Below are 24493 nucleotides of genomic sequence, written 5' to 3' on the forward strand. Positions count from 1 at the left end.
ACAGAGTCTACGGTAAATACATAGTTCATTAATATAGCTTAAGAAAAACATTTCCATAATAAAAACACATTGGTTAGCTCAAGGTTTGAGAAAAGTTAAGTTCAGGTGGAAACAGGTGTCATGGCAACACAGAATTTTAAAAGAAACATCCTTTTAATTTTGTATAGAGAAGGAAAAAAAAGGTCTGACATTTGCAGTCTATTTCCTCCGCTTGGGGGATCCTAGCCTTCCTGCCTGTTACCCTCTCAATACTTAAATATAATTTTATGTTAAAATGTATACTACAAATGGTAAATACTGAATAAATTCAATTTTTAAAACCACATTTTATATGTGTACATAAAACATACTAGGGAGAAACTATCAAAAAGGTAGCATTGGTTTTAACTGGAAATTTAATTTTCTTCATTGAGGATAGCTGTATGTTTGTAATTAAAGATAATTTCACTTTTATAATAAAAAAGGTTTTTTAAGACAGCTTAAAGAAAAATTAAATCATTTGACAAATTAGGAAGAGAAAGTCATGTGTGTGGATTGGGGTTTAGAGCAAATCACATTTCTCAAAGGAAAAAAATTCCATGGATCAGGTCACCTGACAGGCAAGAAATTTTCAAGAGAAGGAAAGCAAGTCATATCTTGACAAAGAAAAGAGAATTTCGAGAAAAAAAAAAGAAAAGAGAATTTCGGGAAACAAGGGGAAATGATAAGCTACCTTGGAGGTGCCTTGTGGATGGTCAACAGGCATTCTTTACTTCATTCTGGAAGACTGTGCAAGTAGAGCAGAGCTGGGAAGGGAGAAAGGAGTCAGGAAAAATTAGGTTCTTCTGTGAGTCCAAGTCAATCTACCATCTACAGATATTAGCGTCCTGCTCAATACCAGCATGACAGAAGCGCAGGGTCATTTGCAGTTCTGGGCAGACTCTGCCCCTGGCCTCCAACTCCTGGGAACAGAGCCCTGGAGTCACAAAGACACAGACAAAGGCGCCCCACACCAACAGTGCTATATGGATACATAATCATAGAAACTCACTCATACCACGGGGCACTCAGGCACCCCAGAGGGCCACTCAATCATATACACTCTGGGGACAGTCAGTCACGATCGCAATCAAAGGCACCCCCAGGTACTCGCATTCCCATTGACACCCATCATGGGGACACAGTGACAACAAATTCAGACGCACCCTACCCACCAACAATATCACAAACACACCCCCAAGGGGAAATAGAAATCTCAGTTAAGCCACCCAACGCCCACCGCTCAGCAAATGTTCAGAAACACACACACACAAAGTGGATACACAGCTTTGCAAACGCAGTCAAAGAACTTCACACTCACAAAAAGTGCCACACCCGGTCACAAAGTTAAACTCCATCACACATGCACCATTATAACTGCAAATCAAGCCCGCCTCCCCGCCTTTACAGTTTGGTACAGGGTCACACAGACACAGAGACACAATCACAATAAGACACACACCCCTCACAATCTCCCCTTCCCAGCTGGCTGGCTCCCGTAGAGGCCGGAGGTTCCAGACACGCCCAGCTCCAACCCATCTCACCTACGATTCCTCAGGTCTGTCTGGTCAGCACCGCTCCACTGTACTTGAAACAAATAGAAGAGCCCAGCAGCTCCCACAGCACCCAGAGGCTGTTTGCCCCTACCCGCCAGAAAAACCCGCCCACTCCTCAGGAGAAGGTCGGCTTCTCGCGGGAGGGAGCACCAAGCCTAGAGGCCTCTGGGAGATGTAGTCCAGACAGAGGGAGAGCGAGAGAGAGGCTGCTAAAAGCTATCTCCAATTCATCCTGAGTTCCCCGTGGCGAGGAACCTGGACCTGACAGCGCACCTGAGGCTTCCGCGAGTCTCAGCTGACAAGGATTCCATAAGCACACTTTAGTCAAGCTGACTCCATCACCCTGCCCACTGGCTATAAAACCCGAGCGACTGTTATATACCAAGTTGAGGTAAATCTCTCTTCCTTATTGCAATAGTCTTTAATAACGTTTTCCTTATGTGTTTAACTTGTTTGGTGCAACTTTTCTTCGACACAGCCCAGCCTCAAGTTTCTGTTGCGGCTCTCGCAGGTTTTGGCACTCACCCTGCAACATAGTGAGCCCCACGGCGTCCCGGGAAATGTAGTCCAGGACTTCGCCAACGGCGGGACGGACTCGGCCAAGGTAAACTGCGTTCCCTAGGCTCTGTGGGGCCTGGCCTCAGCTAAATGCACAGGAGGCTGCTCAGGGTTACGCTTTGATCTGGGAGCGCTCAGATGCCCTTGAGACAAGCTGCTGAGGAACGTGTTAGGGAGCCAGAAGAGAGAACCCACAATGCGGGTTCCACAATGTGCAACATGAGTGTCTGGGACCAAAGCAGCCTCGGGAGTTTAAAGGGGAGAAATTCACAAGTCCAGACACATGAGAGAGTGGGCAAAGGAGGGTCCCAGTGTAAGACCATGATGAGATTGCGAGTGTAACTACATTTAGGGGTTAGTTGAATGAAAGAGAGACTGCATGCGGTGAGGGAGAGGTAGCATCAAGATTATGAGTGGTTTTGTGAAGATAGAGGGTCATATTGTGGGCTTGTGTGGTTGGGAGTAAGTGTGTGTGTGTATGTGTGTGTGTGTGAGAGAGAGAGAGATCTCATGATTGTGGGTCACTGTATGGGTGGCTGAGATAGTGGAAAAATTTGAATCCTCTCAGCCTCATTTCCTCTTCAAATGGAGATATTTGATCAAAAACAGAAGTAGTGACATTTGAAGATATTTGGATAAAGAGCACTAAGCAGAGAAAACAACTAAACATAAATGCTGTGGGTTAAACATAAGCCTCTCAATGGACATTTGAGTAAACTTTGGGAGATAGTGAAGGACAGGGAAGCCTGACAGGCTGCTGCTGTTCATGGGGTTGCAAAGAGTCGGACACGACTGAGTGATGAAGAACAACAACAAGCCATAAGCCTGGTATATTAGTGAGCAGCAACTAGGACAGTGTGACAAAGTGGAGATAGTAAATGAGGTGAAACAGCTAATGAGAAGACTGATTATGGAGAATATTTTATGAAGTTTGGTTAGTCTTAGTGAGATGTAAAAGCAATAGTGGGTTTTGAACAGAAGAGTGACATGATCTTATATTTAAAAGAAATCATTTGGAGTGCTGAGTAGAGAGGAGGGTGTAGGGGGACAAAAAAAAGAAGCAGGGAAACTAGCCAATGGGCTGGTGGAATAATCCAGATAAGAGATAATGGTGACTCAGTCTAGGGTGATAGCAGTGGTAGTTATGAGAACTAGTTGGATTCTAGATACATTTTGAAGATAGAGCTAAATGGATTGGGTAATAGATTTGATGCGGGAAATGAGAGAAAAAGATGAACCTAGGCCAATCCACATATGTTTAGATCAAGAAGCCAGAATTGTCATTTACTGAGATAAAACTAGAATGAACAAGTTTTAGTGGGTAGGTCATTGGTCTTTGCTCTGCTAAACCTCTGAGATCAGTAAGGCAAGATGAGAATTCTATGGAAATCTATTAAGATAAAACTAAATATAGTAACAGGTGTTTTGGGATTAAGTGGTGGCATGCTAGAGATATGTCCACATCCTAACTCCCAAGACCTGTGAATGTGACCTTATTTGGGAAAAAAAAAGGGGGGGGGGGGGGTCTTTACAGATGTAATTAAGATAAGGATATCTAGGTGAGATTATCCTGGATTATCTGGATGTGACTTAAATCCACTTACAATAAACAGAAGATGAGAAGACATAGAAAAAGGCCATTATGAGGAAAGAGGCAGAGACTGAAGTTAAGCAGCAACAACCTAAGAACACCTGAAGTATTCCTGATTTTTGCCTTGTGTTTTGGGAATGCCTTGATTTTTCTTGGCTTTTTACATACTTTGTAGTTTTTTGATGCTGTTGAAAGCCATTTGTTTAGGACAGTAGTATGCAGGAAAAGGTTAACATAGCAGAGTTGAGAAAACTTATCCTTTAAAGGCCTGATTGAAGTTTGGCTCTTGATTTACAGCTAGAACTTAAGATTTTGAGAAGATTACCATTATCCTAATTGATAGGAATGGCTCAGTATGTCTACAATGTTTGTTCAAACAATATAGTTTATGCTAAATACTTGCTTTCCTTCTGAGAGTCTGAAATTCTGGTATGTGCCAGGCAGAGCCTGCCTATGCAGCCAGGCCCCAATGAAAATACTAGATACTGAGTTTCTAACGAGCTCCCCTGGTTGTTACCATTTCACATGTACTGTCACAACTCGTTCCTGGGGAATGAATGGCCTTTGTGACTCCACTGGGAAAGGATCCTTGGAAACATGGGGCTGGTTTTTCCTGGTTTGCCCAGTGCATCTTTTCTTTTTGCTGATTTTGCTTTGTATTGTTTTGCTGGAGTTCTCCCAGTGAATCCTTGAACCTTGGAGGGAGGGTTAATCTTGGAGTCTGGCAACGCCATAGAAACTGAGGAAAATAATTTTTATACCTGAATTGGCATATATTTCCTTCTGTAAAGCCTTTAGTGTGGAGTTTTGAGTTAATCTGGTTAGGAGTTTTAACAACTAAGCAAATTCATACAATTTCATTGTATTTATGTAAATTTCAAAGATAGATAAGTGACAAATCAAGGTATTATTATATTAACAAGACAGTGGTCAGTTGGTGTCTTGGGGTCAGAAATGATCACAGGGGGTGGGCATTTCTCCTTGAGGTACCAACAAGGTTACCAACATACCAAGATTCTCCACTTGTATGACGTTACCCTGAACTTACACATTCTATGTACTTTTCTTCAGGTATTTTCGATTTCACAATTAAAATATTTAAAGATTACCTGATGATTTTGAAAATATTGAAAGAATTACTCCTCTATCAGAAAGTTTAGACATACATCTAAATGATAAGCACAGTTCAAGAGGGAGGGGACACATGCATACTTATGGCTGATTCATGTTGTACAGCACAAACCAACAACATTGTGAAGGCATTAACCTCAAATTAAAAATTAAAAAAAAAATGATAATCTAATAAAAAAGGATGCAAGTGAAAAACAGCTGGCAAGTATTATTTTCAGCAAAAATAATAGCTCAGACATGAATAATATTTACAAAATACTAATGTAACCATGAAAATTAATTTAAACCACTTTAAGTGTAATTGGAACAAGGTTAAGTGTTTGCTGTTGTAAAGGATACTGGAGGAGGTGCTCCCATGTCTTCTCAGACAGGGGACACTCCTCCCCCCTCGCCCCAGTTCAATTCAGTTCAGTCACTCAGTCCTGTCCGACTATTTGCGACCCCATGAATTGCAGCATGCCAGGCCTCCCTGTCTGTCCATCACCAACTCCTGGAGTTCACCCAAACTCATGTGCATCGAGTCAGTGATGCCATCCAGCCATCTCATCCTCTGTCGTCCCCTTCTCCTCCTGCCCCCAATCCCTCCCAACATCAGGGTCTTTTCCAACGAGTCAACTCTTCTCATGAGGTGGCCAAAGTATTGGCATTTCAGCCTCAGCATCAGTCCTTCCAATGAACACCCAGGACTGGTCTCCTTTAGGATGGACTGGTTGGCTCTCCTTGCAGTCCAAGGGCCTCTCAAGAGTCTTCTCCAACACCACAGTTCAAAAGCATCAATTCTTTGGTGTTCAGCTTTCTTCACAGTCCAACTCTCACATCCATACATGACCACTTGAAAAACCATAGCCTTGACTAGCTGAACCTTTGTTGGCAAAGTAATATCTCTGCTTTTTAATATGCTATCTAGGTTGGTCATAACTTTCCTTCCAAGGAGTAAGCGTTTTTTAATTTCATGGCTGCAGTCACCATCTGCAGTGATTTTGGAGCCCCCCAAAATAAAGTCAGCCACTGTTTCTACTGTTTCCCCATCTATTTCCCATGAAGTGATGAGACCAGATGCCATGATCTTAGTTTTCTGAATGTTGAGCTTTAAGCCAACTTTTTCACTCTCCTCTTTCACTTTCATCAAGAGGCTTTTTAGTTCCTCTTCACTTTCTGCCATAAGGGTGGTGTCATCTGCATATCTGAGGTTATTGATATTTCTCCCGGCAATCTTGATTCCAGCTTGTGCTTCATCCAGCCCAGGGTTTCTCATGATGTACTCTGCATAGAAGTTAAATAAGTAGGGTGGCAATATACAGCCTTGACGTACTCCTTTTCCTATTTGGAACCAGTCTGTTGTTCCATGTCTAGTTCTAACTGTTGCTTCCTGACCTGCATATAGGTTTCTCAAGAAGCAGATCAGGTGGTCTGGTATTCCCATCTCTTGAAGAATTTTCCAGTTTATTGTGATTCACACAGTCAAAGGCTTTGGCATAGTCAATAAAGCAGAAATAGATGTTTTTCTGGAACTCTCTTGCTTTTTCCATGATCCAGCAGATGTTGGCAATTTGATCTCCTGGTTCCTCTGCCTTTTCTAAAACCAGCTTGAACATCTGGAAGTTCACAGTTCACAAACTGCTGAAGCCTGGCTTGGAGAGTTTTGAGCATTACTTTACTAGCGTGTGAGATGAGTGCAATTGTGTGGTAGTTTGAGCACTCTCTGCCATTGCCTTCCCTGGTGGCTCAGACAGTAAAGCGCATTCCTACAATGTGGGCGACCCGGGTTCAATCCCTGGGTTGGGAAGATCTCCTGGAGAAGGAAATGGTAACCCACTCCAGTATTCTTGCCTGGAAAATCCCGTGGACTGAGAAGCCTGGTATGCTACAGGCCATAGGGTCACAAGAGTTGGACATGACTGAGCAACTTCACTTTCACTTTTCTTTGGGATTGGAATGAAAACTGACCTTTTCCAGTGGTGCCCCATAAATCCTCCCCTTCATCCAACCCTCAAGCCAGGGATTGTGGGATAAGAAGTGTCCTCCCATCCAGGCCGAGACTCAGGACCTTTCTGCCAACCGATGTGTCAGATGCCCAGGAGGCGAGCTTGTGATGAGAATTATACCCTCCTTCCAAACGTATTTCCACAGCTCTGGACTACATTTCCCAGGGGGCATCGCGTTCACGGCTACTTTCTGTCGAAAGATCGCTTGGGCTTGTCCTAGTTCCCACAGAGGGGTACCAGTTTGTGGAGGAAGAGCTGCGTGGAGTCCTAAGTTGAAACTTGGGTTCTAGACGCGGCCTGGAACTGGTTGACGCTTTGCCACAGATATGAGGCAATGTGAGGCCGATGGTCTCTGCCGAGCAAAGGGATAAGGTCCAAGACCAAGGTCTGTGATTTGAGACCTCTGGGCTTTTAAAAGTTTGTCCAGGCTCCGGACTACATTTCCCAGTGTCCACCATACCGGAGGCAACATTCTGTCCGCACACTCGCCGGTTCAGGACCATAGGAGGGATAGCCCGCGAGTCTCTGAGGAATATCCACAGCTTGAGGGAACCTTAAAGTCGGGTGAGTCTAAGACCTGGGAGCGGAGTGAACCCTGAGAGGCCCAGGCCGCGGGGGAGGGCAGTGAGGGGCTAAAGTTTTCAGAGTTTGAGGCTTTACCAGCAATGGGATGTGGGAGGGACGATGGTGGGAAGTTGCGTGTGTGTATCCGTGCGCGCGAGGGATCCTGGCAGCGAACCTTGGGTGCTTGTGTGAAATTGGTGCAGGAGCAAGGTATGGGTACCGTGGAGGGATGTGTGTGTATAGTGCCATGGGGACGAGAGCTGTATGTGATTGTAATGGACCTTTTAGATGTGATTGTGCACATGTATGATTGTGACTGTATCACCAAGTCGTGAACGTGTGTGTAAAGGTGGTAAATGTGGCAGCAGCTGTGGGGCCAGAGACAAGGAATTCAGCATTGCGTTTAGTCACCTTCACAGTCTTTCGTGAAGGTGTGGGGAGTAGTTTCTGTGGGGGCTGCTTGGATTGGAGTAGGATACGGTAAAATGAGGCGAGAGGAATGGGAGACTGTAGACCACGTATTCGAAGAGTTTTTCTGTAAATATGAGTAAAGAAATGGAACAGCTGCTGAGGAGGGAGAAATAACAACCTATCAGTATGGTAGCGGGAATGAGCCATGAGAGAAGGAAAAGTGGTTGTACTGGTAAGGAGTAAGCCAGGCTCATCTGTAGGTGTTCTGAAATTGCAAGAATAAAAGAAGGGTAGTAGCCTATGGGCTCCCCTGGGTAGCTCAGTGGTAAACAATCCTCTTGCCAATGCAAGAGACACGAGTTGGATCCCTGGGTTGGGAAGATCCCCTGGAGAAGAAAATGGTAACCCACTTCAGTATTCTAGCCTGAAAAATCCCGTGGACAGAAGAGCCTGGCGGGCTGCAGGCCCTGGGGTGGCAAAAGAGTCCACTGAACAACAAATCACAATTAGCAACTGAACAAATAGCATTGTACAGGGTAAGCCATGAGCTCAAGTTTTGAAAAAACAAAGGGAAAGAAATACCCTGTACTTGGTAGATGTCAACAACAGTATGGCTGTTATGGGAGTTATGTATGGTCTCTTGGCATGAAATTCAAAGGTAGAGCGTTTGTGGAGGAGAAAGTCTGAAAGTAATAAGAGCAAGGAGAACACCTGCCCCACTTCAGGTCCCAGTGGCAAGAGGCTGTTGGGGGTGGAAAACATTGAGAGGGCTACAGGAGTCCTCTGGAGAAAGCCATGTTTCTCTTAGACCCAGAAAGGTGAAAGGATTGTTCAGGGAAGTGGTTGAAGATAAAAGAGGGGTTTGTTACTCTGAATTCCAGAGGGCATACTGGAAAGTCTCAGGAATTGAGGGATGAGAAAATGGGACGTCCAACTGATGGGGAATATAATATCTGTAAAGAGAGATCACCAAGGAGCCTAGGGCTTATTACAATATGATGGGCATAAACATGGGTACAGGGAATACTGATGCTTATTCTGATTGGATTCACAGCTGTGTTGGAGAGGTAGTATTGGGGTAGAATGAGGTGGACTTTTGAGTATTCCCTTGAAAAGAGGAAAGTCAAGGATGGAACATTTAAGAATGGTTGGAGTAGGCAGAATAATGTCCCTGCAAAGATGTCCCTGTAATGTCCCTGTCCAGACCCTGGGCACCTATGAATATGTTAATTACAAGGCAAAAGGAACTTTGCAAGTGGGATTAAATTAAGGATTTTGAAGTGGGGAGATTATCCTAGACTATCCCTTTGGGCCCAAACTAATCACTTGGATCCTTAAAGTCAGTGGACTTTTTCCAGCTGAATTTAGAGTTGCAGGGAGATGTGATCACAGAAGAATGCTTAGAGAGATACAAAGTTGCTGGTTAGATCAAGGAAGTTAGCCTCAAGCCCAGGAGTGTTGGTGGCCTCTGCTGCTGCTGCTGCTAAGTCGCTTCAGTCATGTCCGACTCTGTGCAACCCCATAGACGGCAGCCCACCAGGCTCCCCCGTCCCTGGGATTCTCCAGGAACGGGGGAGTGGGTTGCATTTGGACACTGGAGTGGGTTGCCATTTCCTTCTCCAATGCATGAAAGTGAAAAGTGAAAGTGAAGTCACTCAGTCATGTCCGACTCCTAGCGACCCCATGGACTGCAGCCCACCAGGCCCCTCTGTCCATGGAATTTACCAGGCAAGAGTACTGGAGTGGGGTGCCATTGCCTTCTGGAACTGGAAAACCTAAGGAAATTAATTCTCCCCTAGAGCCTACAGAAAGGAACACAGCCTTGCCAACACCTTGCTCTTCTTACTTAGCCGAGTGAGAACCATGGCAGACTTCTATCTAACTGTAGGGTGATTAAGTTTGATTGTTTTAAGCCGCTGCATTTATGATTGTTTGTTACTCAGTAGTAGAAAACTAAAGTGAATGGCAACCCACTCCAGTGCTCTTGCCTGGAGAATCCCAGGGACGGTGGAGCCTGGTGGGCTCCCGTCTATGCGGTCGCACAGAGTCGGACACGACTGAAGCGACTTAGCAGCAGCAGCAGCAGCAGCAGTAGAAAACTAATATAGTGGTATAGTTTCTTAGACTCAGCGTCATGGAAGGGTTTGAGCCATGTGTCAAGAGAGGAACTCAACTCTTATTGATAAAATTTAGGACTTTAGGTAAAGCACATAGGCCCACTCTTGTAATGTACTGTTTTGCTGCATTATGATATTGAAATTTAATGAATTTGTCTTTGTGATCTAATATATGATCAGTCTGTAGGTATTTGTTTTGCACTTGATTTATCTTAAATTGAGAAAAATATATTAAAATTAATTTTAATATGAATTATCAATGAAATTAATTATCAGTGAAATTTTATCTTGCATCAACCTGTAACTTCTGCTTTATGAAAGTTCCACTATTAGTTGATATATATTCATAATTATTATATGTTTATTGTGAATTGTAAACTTTAATATTTTAGCATCCTCAAGATCATAGCCCTTGGTTATTTTGTTTGTTTGCATTTGCCTTGTATATATTTCATCATAATTTATAAAGTAAATCTTTTATTGAAGTTTATCATATATATAGACAAGTGTATACACAGTGATGCAAACAACCAATAAAACCAAAATGGTATGCCTTGAATCACCACAAAGGGAACACCCATGTAATAAGCATGCAGATCAAGAAATAAACCATTGCCGGCATTCCAGAAGCCCCTGTTGTGCTCCTGTTCAGTCAGTAGATTCCCGAAAGTAACCACCATACATCAGTTTTGTCTGTTTTTGAACATATATATACATGGAGTCATACAGTATAGAGCCTTTTGTGTTGACTTCTTTGTTCAACATTATGTTTGTGAGATTCATTCATATTGTTTCATGTAAATTTAGCTTACTGTTTGCCTTGCTAAATGCACTGGTATTCCAGTGCATGAATATACCAACTATATTTGTCCATTCAACAGTTGTTATACAGTTGGTTGACATTTGGCCTGTTTCCAGATTTGGACTTTCATGAATAATGATGCTAGAAGCATTCTTCCACTTGTCATTCTCTGTTCATATGTATTTGTTTCTTAGGTCTATTTCTAGAGAAACTTGCTGGATCATAGGGTACGTGAATCTGCTTAAGCAGATACAGTCCGTTTTCCAAAATGCACAAAATCAGTACTCCAATCAACAGTTTATGCAAGTTTCAGTTGCTTCACTCTCTCATTAACACGTGGTATTGTCAGACTGTAAAATTTTTGCCAATATGGTGGATATATATGCAGAGTGGTATTGCGTTGTGGTTTTCTTAACTTATGACTCATGAAGTTGAGTGCTTTTGTTTTAATGTCTCTTGACCATATCCTTCCCAAAGGATATCTTCGTTTGGCAAATGCCTGTTTAAGTCCTTTGGCCTTCCTTTGTGGAGTGTCTGTTCAAGTTTTGGGGAACTTGTCTGCCTTTTTACTGTTAATTCTTTTTTTTTTTTAATAGGTAATTTATATATTTTTATTGTTATTTTTTTTTAATTTTATTTTATTTTTAAACTTTACAAAATTGTATTAGTTATGCCAAATATCATAATGAATCCTAGGAGTTCTTTATTTGGGGTTCTGTAGTTCGGATATGAATCCTCATCAGCTGTGTGTATTGCAAATAATATCCCCCAGTCCATTTTCACTCCTTTTCTGAGAAATTACTTTTTAAAATATAGTCTGAAAAATATATAATCTGAATTATTTTTTCCCTTTGTGGTTTGTGCTCGCTGTACCATGTTAAGAAATCTTAATTCTCTCCTTTGATTTGTATTCCATCTCTAGAGGCTCTGCTTAGTTGCAAGTTGGATCACTTCTCTTTTTTTTAATTAATTTGATTAAAGTGTAGATGATTTCCAGTGCTGTGTTAATTTCTGCTGTACAGCAAAGTGACTCAGTTATACATATATTCTTTTTTACATTCTTTCCCATCATGGCATATCATCGGATATTGAATATAGTTCCCTCTGCTATGCAGTAGGTCCTTGTTCATCCATCCTATATATATAATAGTTTACATCTGCTAATCCCAAACTCCCAATTCTCTCCTACCCTCCCCCACACACACCACCCCTCCTCGCCCCCGCCTTGGCAACTACAAGTCTATTCTTTATGTCTGTGAGTCTGTTTCTATTTTGTTAGATACATTCTTTTGTGTCATATTTTAGATTCCACATATACGTGATACCACATAGTATTTGTCTTTCTATTTCTGACTTACTTCACTTAGTATGATAATGTCTAGGTCCATCCATGTCTTTGCAAATGGCATTTTTTCATTCTTGAAATGGCTGGGTAGTATTTCATTGTATATATATATGTACCACATCTTCTTTATCTATTCATCTGTTGATGGACACTTGCATTTTTTCCCATGTCTTGGCAATTGTAAATAGTGCAGCTATGAATGGGGGGCAGGGATATGTATCTTTTCAAATTATAATTCTGTTTGGATATATGCCCTGGATTGGGATTGCAGGATCATATGGCAACTCTATTTTTAGTTCTTTGAGGAATTTCCATTCTGTTTTCCATAGTGGCTGCACCAGTTTACATTCCCACCAAGAGTGTAAAAGGGACTTTCTTTCTCCACACCCTCTCCAGGATTTATTATTTGTGGCTATTCCAACTAGGGGGCTTCCCAGGTGGCTCAGTGGTAAAGAATCTGCCTGCCAGTGCAGGAGACACTGGAGACGTAAGTTCAATCCCAGCATCAGGAAGATGCCCTGAAGAAGGAAATGGCAAGCCACTCTAATGTTCTTGCTTGGAAAATCCCAAGGACAGGGGAGCCTGGTGGGCTATAGTCCATGGGGTCACAAAGAGTCCGAAGCGACTGAGCATGCGCACGTGCATCCTGGCAAATGTGAGGTGATACCTCATTATAGTTTTGATTTGCATCTCTAATTAATTAGTGATGATGAGCATCTATTCATGTGCCTGTGTCTTCTTTGAAGAAATGTCATTTAGATCATCTGCCCATTTTTCGATTAGATTGGTTGTCTTTGTTGTTGTTATTGAATTGTATTAGCTGTTTGTATATTTTGGAAATTAAGCCTTTGTTGGTTGCATCATTTGCAAATACTTTCTCCCAGTCTGTAGGTTGTCTTTTTTTTTGTTTATGGTTTCCTTGCTGTGCTTTTGCACATATAAGTTTGATTAGGTCTCATTTGTTTATTTTTGCTTTTGTTTCTATTGTCTTGGGGGACTGACCTAAGAAAACATTGGTATGCTTTATGTCAGAGCATGTTTTGCCTATGTTCTCTTCTAGGAGTTTTATGTTGTCTTGTCTTATATTTAAGTCTTTAAGCCATTTTCGATTTATTTTGTGTGTGGTGTAGGGGTGTGTTCTAACTGTGTTGATTTACATGTGGCTCTGCAAGTTGAACCACTCTGACTTTTATTTTTTTCTTTCTATAGTTGTTTCTGTTTCATTTTGTTCCATTTGCTAATGTTTCTATCTCTTGTTCCATGCTGCACTTTCTGTAGTATTTGTCATACCTTTTGCTCTTTGTAGTTTATTTTTCAAGTCTGAAGTGGTTTTGCCTAATATTCTCTTTCATTCTTGAATTCTACTAGCTTTCATATGTGGTCTGCCTATCACTTCCTCCTCTTTCCTGAAACCATTGTACCATTAGTGCATGTAGTCTTGCTTCTGAGCTGTGATTGTACCATATATTCTTAAAATTCATATTGAAATGTTGGGTAATAATTTTAATCTTCTCTGAAATTTTTAGTGAGTTTTCTTTATACATAGGGAATTGGAGCACTCTTCAAACTTTTATCTAACTATATTTTTGGACACAGTGTTTCTAATTTTGTTTTTGGAATGTGATTTTTTTTTTTTTTTTGGTATATTTGTCACTGGCACTTTCCTATGAAAAGATGAATGGGGCAGAGGTTCTGCTCAAGAGTTCCTTCCTCTGTTTCTGCAGTAGGAGATAGTTTCTTTAAAAGCTAGCCCCTCTGAATAGTCAGGCCTTCTTTGCTGTTTACGACCTAACCTGGTTCAGGAAGATTCCTACTATCAGCTCTGAGTTCCACAGTGTCTTCTTTGCTGAAATTAAAAAATATCATCAAGCTCCCAGTTCAATGAAGCTAGCATTACCCTGATTCCAAAACCAAGCAAAGCCTATCTCATATAAATATGATACAAAAATCCTCAATGAAATACTAATAAACCAAATTCAGCAATGTATAAAATGAATTATACAACATGATTGAGTGGAATATATCCCACATATGCAAGGTTATCTGAACATCCAAAAATAAATTAATGTAACAGCTGAAGGACACAGGATTTCTTTTTGAGGTGATGAAAATATTCTGAAATTGACTTGCGGTGGTTGCCCATATGTTAATTTGCTAAAAAAAAAAAAAAACAAAAAACAAAACACTGAACTGCTTACTTTAAATGTGTTAATTGTAGGGTATATGGATTTTATATCAGTTAAGCGGGCAACCCACTCCAGTACTCTAGCCTGGAAAATCCCATGGACGGAAGAGCCTGGTAGGCTGCAGTCCATGGGGTTGTGAAGAGTCAGACATGACTGAGCGACTTCACTTTCACTTTTCATTTTCGTGCACTGGAGAAGGAAATGGCAACCCACTCCAGTGTTCTTGCTTGGAGAATCCCAGGGACAGGGGAGCCTGGTGGGCTGCCGTCTCTGGGGTCGCACAGAGTCGGACATGACTGAAGTGACTTAGCAGCAGCAGCAGCAGCAAGCTGCTTAAAAAATAAAAGAATACAGCCTATGTATTTTGAATTTTTCCACCTTGAATCCCTGTGTCATCTCCATGCCTCTTTTTACTACCTGCACCATCAGTCACCTCCTTTTCATAGCATTTCTGCTTACAGAAACTCTAATTCAGCGTGGTCTACTCCTCATAAGAATGAATATTTCTTAAGTCTTCTTTGAGAAAATGTCTCTTTAGATCCTCTACCCATTTTTTGACTGGGTTTTTTATATTGAGCTGTTTATATATTTTGGAGATCAATCCCATGTTGATTGCATTGTTTGCAAATATTTTTTCCCATTCTGTAGGTTGTCTTTTCATTTTATTTATCATTGCCCTTAGTTTTGTCATGAGAGTGCTTTAGATGAAAATGAGTCAGTAAGCTTTATATACTTTGGTTGGACATGGGGGAGATAAAAGGCCACTGTCCTACAGGGATACACAGGAAGGCCCTGGGCAAACTCACGGGGCTCCCAGATTGGAAAATTCCCCCTGGGGGATGTCTAACTTGGGGTCCTTTTTGTTAAAGGGGCTATTCAGAGCAAGTCAGAATGTCCTTATCTCATATTCTGAATATTCTGATCCTTGTCATGATTTATCATAACTGATTGGACTGAAACTTCATCCTGATATAGTTTAGTGTCTTGGGTTTTGGATAGGGCCAGAATTTCTGCAGATTCCCTCTGACCTTCCTTCAGGGAATAAAATGGTATTCTTAGTCCATTTGAAAGCTCTGAGGAAAGCCTGACCTCTTAGGATTCCTTCCCTCTAGCTCCACTTTTTCAAAACTGCTTCAACTACATGAGAAATCCAGAAGACTGAGTGACTCTTGGAATTTTAAGTTATGGCCCATGTGAGTTGGAATTGCTTCTCTCCAAAAATATAACTATTTATAGTAATAATATAGAGTTTCCCTGCTAGCTCAGATGGTAAAGAATCTGCCTGCAATGCAGGAGACCTAGGTTCGATCCCTGGGTCAGGAAGATCCCCTGGAGATGGGAATAGCTACCCACTCCAGTATCCTTGCCTGGAGACTTCCACAGACAGAGGAGCCTGGCAAACTAAAGTCCACGGGGTCAGACACGACAGACGTGACTTAGCACGCATGCACAGTTATAATAGGATAACCATTTATACTACATCATGCGAATATTTTTATTCCTTATCCTTAAACTGCTTACCTGACTCACTATTCAACATGGTAAGTGATATTTGTGAAACAGTTTAGTGCCTTCTCTGTATGTCCCTCTTCTCTCGAACATGGCATTCAGTACCTCTTGTATCCTAATATTTTGACAGAGCACTGAGGGAGGAGAAATATATTCCCTTAAAGGAAATAGTAGAGACTTTTAAAGATCAAACTGTGGCTCCTGAGTCATTCTGCTGTGTACCTGAAACTATCACAGCATTGTTAATTGACTGTACTCCAGTGTAAAATAAAATGTTAAAAGACAACAACTGTGGTTCATCAAAGTGGGATTGAGTGACTACCAAGGACACACTATATGAAAGCGTTTATTTACCCTGTATCACTTCTCTCATACAATAAATCTGAAGTTAATTATTCCAGGCTGGTGTAGCCTCTTGGTGGTATCAACAAGAACTCATATGATACCTGTTTTTCTGGGCCACCATCCAGTTGTCTTGCTGTTTGTTACAGGAAGGTCAGAACATTGTTGTGACTGACAACAGGAGATTTTAAGCGCATATAGGCACTTGGCTTCAGGGACACTAATTTCCCTGTTGTTTCCCCCTCTACCCTAGAGGCAGCCAACTCCAGTTTTTGCTGAATGTGTATACCTCTTCCTGCAGTGCCCTTTTCCATCTTTTCCCTGCCTATCTAAAAGATTTACTTCACCATTGATGTTTGGGTTTGTCATTTCAGCAGCTGATGATGTTCAGGGATGTAGCTGTAGACTTCTCTCAAGAGGAATGCGAGTGCCTGGACTTAGAACAGAGACATCTGTACAGAGATGTGATGCTGGAGAACTACAGCAACCTGGTCTCGCTGGGTAAGCTTCAGAATTTCACCCCAGAAATCCCTGATTTCTACATTGTGAATTTTTGGATTGTCTTTCAAGTATCTCAGGGGAGATATTTCTGGGGAAATGGTGTGTGCTTTGTACATTTCGCAGTAAGTCATCATCTTTGGGAACCTCCATCTTCCCCATCCTTTATGCCTTTTTCTTGCCCATCCTAGTAACTAAGGAACTTAGGAAACCCTTACCAGGTGGTAATTTCCTATTTCTTATTTTTTGACCAGGACTTTGCATTTATCAGCCAGAAGTATTCTCTTTATTGGAGAAGGGAAGAGAGCCCTGGATGGCTTTGAAGGATGAGACTTGCCCAGGTGAGTGAGGACTGAACAAGGAGGCCATCACTGCAGATAACAGCCCAGATGTTTAGTGAGGCAGCAACATCTCTATAATATTGGTCTAGAGTTTCCTTCTCAGAGGCCAAAAGCCTGTGGATAAAGGCCTGAAACCTAGAAATAAAAGTAACCTTTTCCATGTGAAGTTCTAAATGAATCTTCTCTTCACCTCCAAATACCACTCCATTTCAGTGCTCTCATTTTTCCTTCATGTTACAGAAAGGTAGGTGCCATTGTTTTTCTCCAGTGGTCAATGGTTTAGGGTCAGTTTCTTCCCATTTCTCTGCCCCCCCCCCTCATTTAGATATTTGTAAATTTCTTCACTCACTAAAAAAAAAATTTTTGACTCTATTTTTCATTTTACCTGTTACCTCTTGAATTTCTCTTATTTTGCATAGTTTTTGCTTACTGCTACATTTCCTTCATTAATCTTTCTTTTAAGCAACATTTGTTAATTTTTCTAATTTCATTTTAGGTTAAGAAGGGTTAACAAAGAATCTGTAATCAATTAAGAAATGTGGTATTCTTTTCTGTGACTGGAACAATTTCATTAACTTCTGCAAAGCAGTCTCTATATTAAGGCCTCATAGGCTGCTTTGTTATGATTTCTGGTTACAGTGAAGAGGAAATGGCAAGAGAGAGGTTAGGGCTAATGAAAGACAATAAGCAGAGAATACAGTGTCATAAAAAGCCAGTCCTGCCTGTCAAAAGGAAGCAAGAGGTATATTTGGCAAGAGGATGGTAATTGGTGAATTTTCTATTATAGGCAAGCATCAAATTGAAATAATTTACTCTTGAAGCTTCTTTTTTATTTGAAATATCAAGGAAGGAAATTTAATTCCTTATTGGAGTCATGTAGTGGCTCGGTTGGTAAAGAATCTGCCTGCAATGCAGAAGACCCAGGTTCAATCTGTGGGTCAGGAAGGTACCCTGTAGAAGGGAATAGCAGCCCACTCCAGTATTCTTGCCTGGAGAATTCCATGGACAGAGGAGCTGGTGGGCTACAGTCCATGGGGTCACAAAGAGTTGGACATGCCTGAGTGACTAACTCTTCTAAATTTCTGAACCTATATTGATGTGTTTCTTTAAATTTAATTAATTTATTTATTTTTGGCTGTGCTGAATCTTCATTGCTGCATGGCCTTTTCACTAGTTGCAGTGAGCAGGGTCTACTCTTCGTTGCAGTGCACAGGCTCCTCATTGCGGTGGCTTCTCTTATTGTGGGTCACAGGTTCTAGGGTGCAGGTTTCAGTAGTTGTGGCTTGTGGGCTAATAGTTGTGATTCCCGGGCTCTACAGCACAGGCTCAGTAGTTGTGGTGCATGGACTTAGTTGCTCTGCAGCATGTGGGATCTTCCTGGATCAGGGATTGAACCTGTGTCTCCTACATTGGCAGGCGGTTTCTTAACTCCTGGACCACCAAGGAAGCTTGAACGTAGTTATTTTTAAACTCTGTCTCATAACTCCAATATTTAGAATCCCTATAGATCTGTTTCTGCTCTCTGTTGTTTCTGTAGTTTCTGCATTCATGTAGTATGGTTATTTTAATTTTGTGCCACACTTATCTGCAAAATGCAAAACTAATGACTAGGTTATCTTCCTTTACAGAGAACTTTGTATGCTGCAAAGTTCTGAAACATTTTTGTTGTTATGTCAATCGATTGCCCTCCTTGGTCACTGGGATAATTTGAAACTGATCTGTAGTTCCTGTGTAGGTCTGCCTCTCTCTTACCCACATTCCTAGGTTATGATCCTTGAGTTATAAGTCAGCATGAGAGATGTTTAGGACACCCACTGTAGACCAACCCTAGATACCAATCTCTATTACTTTAGTCTTGAGAGATGTTGTATGTTCTATCAGTCTCTAAGTCAGTGACCCTGATGCTGGCAGAGATTGAAAGCAAAAGAAGAAGGGGCAGCAGAGGATGAGATGGTTGGATAGCATCATCAACTTAATGGACATAAGTTTGAGCAAATTCCAGGAGATAGTGGAGGACAGAGGAGCCTGGATTGCTACAGTCCATGGGGTCTCAGGGAGTCGGACACAACTGAGTGACTAAGACATGGAATTGCAAAGAGTCCAATATGACTGTGATACTGAACAACAACAAAGCCAAATGCTAATACCAGTACAATTTCAATAATAGAAATTGGATAAGCCCTTCAGCATATTCACCTAGTAGTAGTTGTAGTATTTTCTTGCTTTGTTCTTCTAAAATATTTTACCAGTAAGTTTGATATCCTATGGAGGTTTGGTAAAGGTCATTAAGCATTTTATGCTTGAGGCATAAAATCAAATGGAAGAGCAGTGCTATAAACTCAGGAAATAAACAAAAACACCTTGGTTGGGATCATCTGACAAAATATGACTTGGCTAAGCCCAGTGGAGAAAATGAGCAAGGCAAAGTATTTAAATGTGCAAAGACAAATGAGTAGGTAGGTGTGATTTTCCATTTCTCTGAACTAGCATAGATATGCTTTTGTTTGCTCTTACCTGTACAGAAAGTGATATAGAATTAGGTGTACTCATTTCAGTAGAGATGAAAGGGATTAGACAATGAGGTATATTATCAGTATGTTGTTATCACATCATCCCAATTGTGCTTCCTGGTTCCTGATTTTTTTGGTATTATCCTTTACTCCATCCTTTGGCTCCCTTTGCCCTTCTTTGACCTGTAGTATATATTTTTTTAACAGAATTATTTTTTTAGTGCCTAATGTGCTAAATGTTGATTATACCATACTGGGTAAAGTACTCTTACGTCTTTAAATTGATATCCCATGATTGGTGTAGTACCTGAACAATCTATTTTTATTGTTGAGCTCCTCAGATGAATTTGATCTGAACAAAATTTGTATATCTAATCACCTGCCTTGGCTTTTTTAGTTCTTTTAAATTTCTATTTATTTCTTTCCCTTTTTTCAAATTGTCCAAAATTTATGAATTTGTTAAGCCATTCACATTTCATATGCTGTATTTATTTTAGGATTTATTCCTATATCTACATTGAAAACCTTAATTCTTTCTGAACAGAAAAACAGCATGAATTTATCTTCTTATCTTTCAGACATGCAATCCAGGTGTCAGACCAAGAAGTTATCACCAAAAAATGGCATTTTTGACAGAGAAATACCTCAATGGGAAATAATGGAAATTTGTAAAAAAAACATAGCCCTGAATGTTTATGCTTTAGAGGTGATTGGCAAAGCAAAGGTCAGTTTGAAAGACAACAGGAAAATCAGGAAGAATGTTTGAAGCAAGTTATACTCAATTGTAAAAAAAAGTCCCACTTTTAACCAGAACACAGCTTTTAATCTTCATCAGAGATTTAATACAAGAAAGAAACTGAATGAATTTAAAGAGTGTAGGAAAGCCTTTTGTTCTGACTCAGACTGTATTCAACATCAGTTAATTCACACTGGTGAAAAATTTTGTGAAGATAAGAAATGTGAGAAGACCTTTTATCTTGATTCAGAACTTACTCAATATCAGTTTATACTGCTAAGAAAACATATGACTGTAAAGAATGTGGGAAGGCTTTCAGTTTGTGTTCAAGTCTTACCAGTCATAGGCGAATTCATACTGGTGAAAAACCTTTTAAATGTAAAGAATGTGGGAAGACCTTTAGATTTCATTCACAGTTTAGTGTCCATAAGTGTATTCATACTGGTGAGAAATATTATGAATGTAAGAAATGTGGGAAGGCCTTTAGTTGTGGCTCAGACCTTACTAGACATCAGAGAATTCATACTGGTGAAAACCTCTATGAATGTAATGAATGTGGAAAGGCCTTTAGTCAGCAATCACATCTTACTAAACATCAGAGAATTCACTCTGGTGAAAAACCTTATGAATGTGAGGAGTATGGGAAAGCTATTGCTTTTGGCTCACACTTAATTCAACATCAGAGAATTCATACCAGTGAGAAATCTCATGAATGTAAAGAATGTGGAAAGGCCTTTATTCATGGTTCAAATCTTGCTCAACATCAGAACATTCATGTTGGTAGGAAACCTTTGAATGTGAGAAATGTGGGAAAGCCTATATCTGGAGTTCACACCAGCAAATTCATACTGGTAGGAAGCCTCATGAATGTAAGCAATGTGGGAAGACTTTTATATGGGCCTCATACCTTGCTCAACATGAGAAAATTCATAACGGAAGGAAACCCTATGAATGTAGGGAATGTGGAAAGACCTTTCTTCATGGTTCAGAGTTTAATTGACATCAGAAAATTCATACCAGTGAGAGAAACTATGAATGTAAGGAATGTGGAAAGCCTTTTTTTGTGGTTTAGAACTTAATCGACATCAGAAAATCCATACTGGAAAGAGATCATATGAATGTGAAGAGTGTGGAAAAGCCTTTCTCTGGAGTTCACAACTTACATGACATCAGAGAATACATACTGGTGAGGAACCTTATGTATGTAAAGTCTGTGGGAAATCTTGGGTTCACAGCTAACATGACATAGCAAGATTCATAATGATGCAGAACCCTATAAATGTAAGGAAAGTGGCCAGATCTTTAGTCACCATTCATTTTTTTCTGAACAGAAAATTCACAATGATGAGAATCTCTATCAGTGGAAAGATTATGGGAACACCACTAGTCATGACTGTGACTTAGCTCAACACCAGAATATTTACACTTTTGAGAAATACTGTGATCATAAAGATTTTGAGATGGCATTTTCTCCAATGCAGGTGATTCTGGGGTCGGGAAAATCCTCTGGAGGAGGAAATGGCAACCTACTCCTGTATTCTTGCCTATATTCTTGCCTGGAGAATCCCATGTACAGAAAGCCTGATGGGCTAGAGTCCATGGGATTGCAAAGAGTTGGACACGACTAAGACAACTTAGCACACACATTTAGTTATACATATCTATGCTACATAACTTAGGAGAAAACATTCAGTCTTTCTCCATTTATTATGAAGTGACTTAGCCGCAACAGCAGCCATGATTTTTCATAGATGCCCCTATTTGAAGAAGTTTTTTCTCTATTCTGAGTTTGTTAAGTGTTTTTATCATGAAAGGATAAAGCATATTGTTAAATATTTTTCTTGTGCCATGTGCTTTCTGTCCTTCATTCTATTACCATGATGTATTATATTGATTCATTTTTGCATGTTAAACCAACCTTACATTCCTGGCATAAATCACATTTGGTCATGGTGTATAAAATTTAAAAGTTACTGGATTCAGTTTGTTAGTATTTTGTTGAGGAATTTTGTGTTGTTTGCTATGGTAGGTGCTTTTGTTTTTTTTAAATGATTTATTTAGTTATTTTTGGCTGCACTGGGTCTTCCTTGCTGCATGTAGGCTTTCTCTAGTTGCAGAGAACAGGAGCTACTGTCTCGTTGAGGTGCACTGTGGTGGCTTATGTTGCGGAGAATGGGCTCTAGGTCAAGGGCTTAGCTGCTCCATGGATGGCATGTGGGTCTTCCCAGACTATGGAAAGCATAAGGACAACATGTTGTTCCTAATATAATGTCTATATATGTTAAGTTGGCTAATTATATTAATCTCACGTGCAGAAACAACCCCATCTACATAAGGTACTCATTCAGGCACAATGACATCCAGCTCGCTCAGGGATCCTGCCCCTGACAGTTTTACCACCCAGTTCCAAACCCAACCGCTTGCTCCTGAAGAATCCATCGAGAACATGGACTCCTCTATGCGCCTGCTAGTTTAGCATTCCCTGCAGTCTCTGGAAGGGGCGGGTTGCAGAACCAATGAAAAAAAGCCAGAGTCTACGGACACTTCCTGTAGGGTCCCAGAGGGGAATTAGTCACAACTAAAGGAACATTTCATGCAAAGATGGGCTCGATAAAGGACAGAAATGGTATGGACCTAACAGAAGCAGAAGATATTAAGAAGAGATGGCAAGAATACACAGAAGAACTGTACAAAAAAGATCTTCATGACCCAGATAATCATGATGGTGTGATCACTGACCTAGAGCCAGACATCCTGGAATGTGATGTCAAGTGGGCCTTAGAAACCATCACTACAAACAAAGCTAGTGGAGGTGGTGGAATTCCAGTTGAGCTATTCCAAATCCTAAAAGATGATGCTGTGATAGTGCTGCACTCAATATGCCAGCAAATTTGGAAAACTCAGCAGTGGCCACAGGACTGGAAAAGGTCAGTTTTCATTCCAATCCCAAAGAAAGGCAGTGCCAAAGAATGCTCAAACTACCGCACAATTGCACTCATCTCACACGCTAGTAAAGTAATGCTCAAAATTGTCCAAGCCAGGCTTCAGCAATATGTGAACCGTGAACTTCCTGATGTTCAAGCTGGTTTGAGAAAAGTCAGAGGAACCAGAGATCAAATTGCCAACATCCGCTGGATCATGGAAAAAGCAAGAGAGTTCCAGAAAAGCATCTATTTCTGCTTTATTGACTATGCCAAAGCCTTTGACTGTGTGGATCACAATAAACTGTGGAAAATTCAAGAGATGGGAATACCAGACCACCTGATCTGCCTCTTGAGAAATTTGTATGCAGGTCAGGAAGCAACAGTTAGAACTGGACATGGAACAACAGACTGGTTCCAAATAGGAAAAGGAGTATGTCAAGGCTGTATATTGTCACCCTGCTTACTTAACTTATATGCAGAGTACATCATGAGAAACGCTGGACTGTAAGAAATACAAGCTGGAATCAAGATTGCTGAGAGAAATTTCAGATGACACCACACTTATGGCAGAAAGTGAAGAGGAACTCAAAAGCCTCTTGATGAAAGTGAAAGTGGAGAGTGAAAAAGTGGGCTTAAAGCTCAACATTCAGAAAACGAAGATCATGGCATCCAGTCTCATCACTTCATGGGAAATAGATGGGGAAACAGTGGAAACAGTGTCAGACTTTATTTTTCTGGGCTCCAAAATCACTGCAGATGGTGACTGCAGCCATGAAATTAAAAGATGCTTACTCCTTGGAAGGAAAGTTATGACCAACCTAGATAGCATATTCAAAAGCAGAGACATTACTTTGCCAACAAAGGTCTGTCTAGTCAAGGCTATGGTTTTTCCTGTGGCCATGTGTGGATGTGAGAGTTGGACTGTGAAGAAGGCTGAGCGCCGAAGAATTGATGCTTTTGAACTGTGGTGTTGGAGAAGACTCTTGAGAGTCCCTCGGACTGCAAGGAGATCCAACCAGTCCATTCTGAAGGAGATCAGCCCTGGGATTTCTTTGGAAGGAATGATGCTAAAGCTGAAACTCCAGTACTTTGGCCACCTCATGCGAAGAGTTGACTCATTGGAAAAGACTCTGATGCTGGGAGGGATTGGGGGCAACAGGAGAAGGGGACGACAGAGGATGAGATGGCTGGATGGCATCACTGACTCGATGGACGTGAGTCTCGGTGAACTCCGCGAGTTGGTGATGGACAGGGAGATCTGGCGTGCTGCGATTCATGGGGTCGCAAAGAGTCGGACACGACTGAGCGACTGATCTGATCTGATCTGATCTGTTACTCAAGAGTTCCTCTCCAGTGTTTTGCGATTTCC

At 41.0% G+C, this 24493-nt stretch overlaps 2 protein-coding genes across 2 annotated transcripts in view; one reads left to right on the forward strand and one right to left on the reverse strand.

The window, feature by feature from the left end:
- Nucleotides 1-24493, reverse strand: part of LOC102399617 (zinc finger protein 850) — a 107655-nt gene that overhangs the window by 47423 nt on the left and 35739 nt on the right.
- Nucleotides 1569-24493, forward strand: part of LOC102401561 (zinc finger protein 790) — a 49152-nt gene continuing 26227 nt past the window's right edge. Inside the window, exons 1-4 of the mRNA XM_044931287.1 lie at nt 1569-1965; nt 2053-2178; nt 16490-16616; nt 16868-16954. Of these exons, the coding sequence (XP_044787222.1) occupies nt 16496-16616; nt 16868-16954 (208 nt within the window). The 5' untranslated portion in view covers nt 1569-1965; nt 2053-2178; nt 16490-16495. The remainder of the gene's footprint in view (nt 1966-2052; nt 2179-16489; nt 16617-16867; nt 16955-24493) is intronic.

Source organism: Bubalus bubalis, chromosome 18 (genome assembly GCF_019923935.1).
Source record: "Bubalus bubalis isolate 160015118507 breed Murrah chromosome 18, NDDB_SH_1, whole genome shotgun sequence".
NCBI classification, from domain to species: domain Eukaryota; kingdom Metazoa; phylum Chordata; class Mammalia; order Artiodactyla; family Bovidae; genus Bubalus; species Bubalus bubalis.